Raw genomic sequence first — 2,227 nt, forward strand, 5'->3', positions numbered from 1 at the left:
GGAAAGGGAAGGAAACGGGAAAGGGGAAAGGGGAAAGGAAAAAGGGAGAGAAAAAAGGGAGAGGAAAAAGGGAAAAGGGAAAGGGACAGGAAAGGGGGAAGCAAAAGGGGGAGAAGAGGGGAAAAAGGGGGGGCAAAGGGGGGGAAATGGAAGGAAAAGAGGGGAAATAAAGTAAAATAAAACAAAACTAAAATAAAATAAATAAAAAATATTCCGTAGACCACAGGATTATTTCTGCAAGGAAACAAGTCACGGCTCGATGTCGCACCAGCTCCACTTCTGCTGGTTCCCAATGGCGAATAATTTAAGCCCTAAAATATCAGATATTTCAAATATTGGGGAAAAACACTGGGAAAGTGTATTGGGGGAAGCCAGACTGGCAGAAACAAAAACGATGGATTTGTGAGGTTTCCAATTATTTTAAAGGTCACAGAATCCTCCGCTGGAAGGGACACACAAGGATCATCCAGTCCAACTCCTGGTCCTGCACAGACACCCCAACAATCCCACCCTGTCCCTGAGGGTGTTGTCCAAACCCTCCTGGAGCTCTGGTAGCCTTGGGGCTGTGCCCACTGCCCTGAGGAGCCTGGGCAGTGCCCAACCACCCTCTGGGGGAAGAACCTTTGCCTGAGATCCAACCTGAGCCTGCCCTGGCACAGCTCCAGCCGTTCCCTGGGCGCTGTCCCTGGGCACCAGAGACAAGAGGCCAGTGTTGCCCCTCCACTTCCCATCCTGAGGGAGCTGCAGACACCACGAGGGGAAATAAAAACAAGGAACAAAAACTGATTCCACAAGATTCAGCACAACCCTTGAAACAACTCAAACCCAATCCCTGGAAGTGTCCAAGGTTGGACGGGACTTGGAGCAACCTGGGACAGTGGGAGGTGTCCCTGTCCATGACAGGGGGTGGGACTGGATGAGCTTTAAGGTCCCTTCCAACCCAAGCCATTCCATGATTCCCTGCCTTAAAGATCCAGTTCCTCCATGGGGGCCACACTTGGAGCTCGTTTGCTGTCCCCAAACCTGTCTTGGCACCTGCAGCCGTGCTCCTCACTGCCTGAGGTCATGTGGGACAGTGCAGGGGGAGCTGCCCATGTTCACTCTGGACTCCAGTGACTCCTGAAATAATTCCAGTGCTTTGTGCTGGGAAGTTCTCCAGAGACTGAAGGCACCAGTTCTGCCCCCAATGGTTCCTGAACCAACCCAGGGTTTGATGTTTAATAACCATAAATGTGTGTCCAGCTCTGTGACTCAGCGTGAGAAAACTGCCCCCATTCCCCAGTGACATATCCTGAATCCTAAATCCTGATCCCTAATCCTCAGTCCTGCTGGCCCAGGTTGCCCAGAGAAGCTGTGACTGGCCCTGGATCCCTGAAAGTGTCCAAGGCCAGGTTGGAACAACCTGGGCTAGTGGAAGGTGTCCCTGCCCATGGCAGGGGGTGGACCTGGATGGGCTTTAAGGTCCCAAACCATTCCAGGATTCTAAATCCAGGGAGATCTCAGCAGTCCCACAGTGGAAGGTGCCCTCACCTGCAGCGTGAGCTTCACAAAGGGCAGCACAGGCCCCTTCCCAGCACCTCTGTCTGGAGCTGCTGCTGGAATCACGTGGTGCTGCTGCTCTTCCCAGTTTTTCTCTCGGAGCGGTTCCCTCCAGGGCTTCGTGCTGGTCCAGGGCTCAAACCAGGATGGCCCGGGACCAGAAATGGCACTGGAATGGTTTTCTTTCCTAGATTCAGATTTCAAATCTTCTCCTTGGACAAACCACGAGGTCCCTGTTGAAAGAGCACGGGAGAAAATGAAGATTGGGAGACAAATCCGTCCCCATCTGTGGTCCTTTTCCTGAAGGAATCCCAGGAGGTTGGGAGGGAACAAGGAGTTGGGAGAGGACACAACTGGGACAGCTGATCCCAACTGATCCATGGGATATCCCAGACTATGGTCAGCTGATGGAGCTGAGGGAAGAAGGAAGGGGGACACTTGGAGTGATGGTGTTTCTCCTTCCCAAGTCACCACGAGGCATGATGGGAGTCCAGCTTTCCTGGGAATGGGAAAGTGGGCAAGTCTTCACCTACACCTAAAAGGATCCTTCCAGTGCCTAAAAGAGGGACCAGGAGAGCTGGAGAGGGACTGGGGACAAGGGATGGAGGGACAGGACACAGGGAATGGCTTCATAGTGGAAAAGGGGAGATTTAGGTGGGATATTGGGAAGGAATTCCTGGCTGGGAGG

At 52.8% G+C, this 2,227-nt stretch overlaps 1 protein-coding gene across 1 annotated transcript in view; it reads right to left on the reverse strand.

Moving 5' to 3' along the window:
- The window catches only part of ADAM33 (ADAM metallopeptidase domain 33), a 49,506-nt gene extending 47,486 nt beyond the window's left edge, over positions 1-2,020 (reverse strand). Inside the window, exons 1-2 of the mRNA XM_027660523.1 lie at positions 2,011-2,020; positions 1,531-1,772 (exon numbers count right to left, since the gene is read on the reverse strand). Coding sequence (XP_027516324.1) covers positions 1,531-1,772; positions 2,011-2,020 — 252 coding nt within the window. The remainder of the gene's footprint in view (positions 1-1,530; positions 1,773-2,010) is intronic.
- Positions 2,021-2,227: the final 207 nt, after the last annotated feature.

The sequence above is a fragment of the Corapipo altera genome, unplaced genomic scaffold (genome assembly GCF_003945725.1).
Source record: "Corapipo altera isolate COAL_440 unplaced genomic scaffold, ASM394572v1 295, whole genome shotgun sequence".
Taxonomy (NCBI): Eukaryota; Metazoa; Chordata; class Aves; order Passeriformes; family Pipridae; genus Corapipo; species Corapipo altera.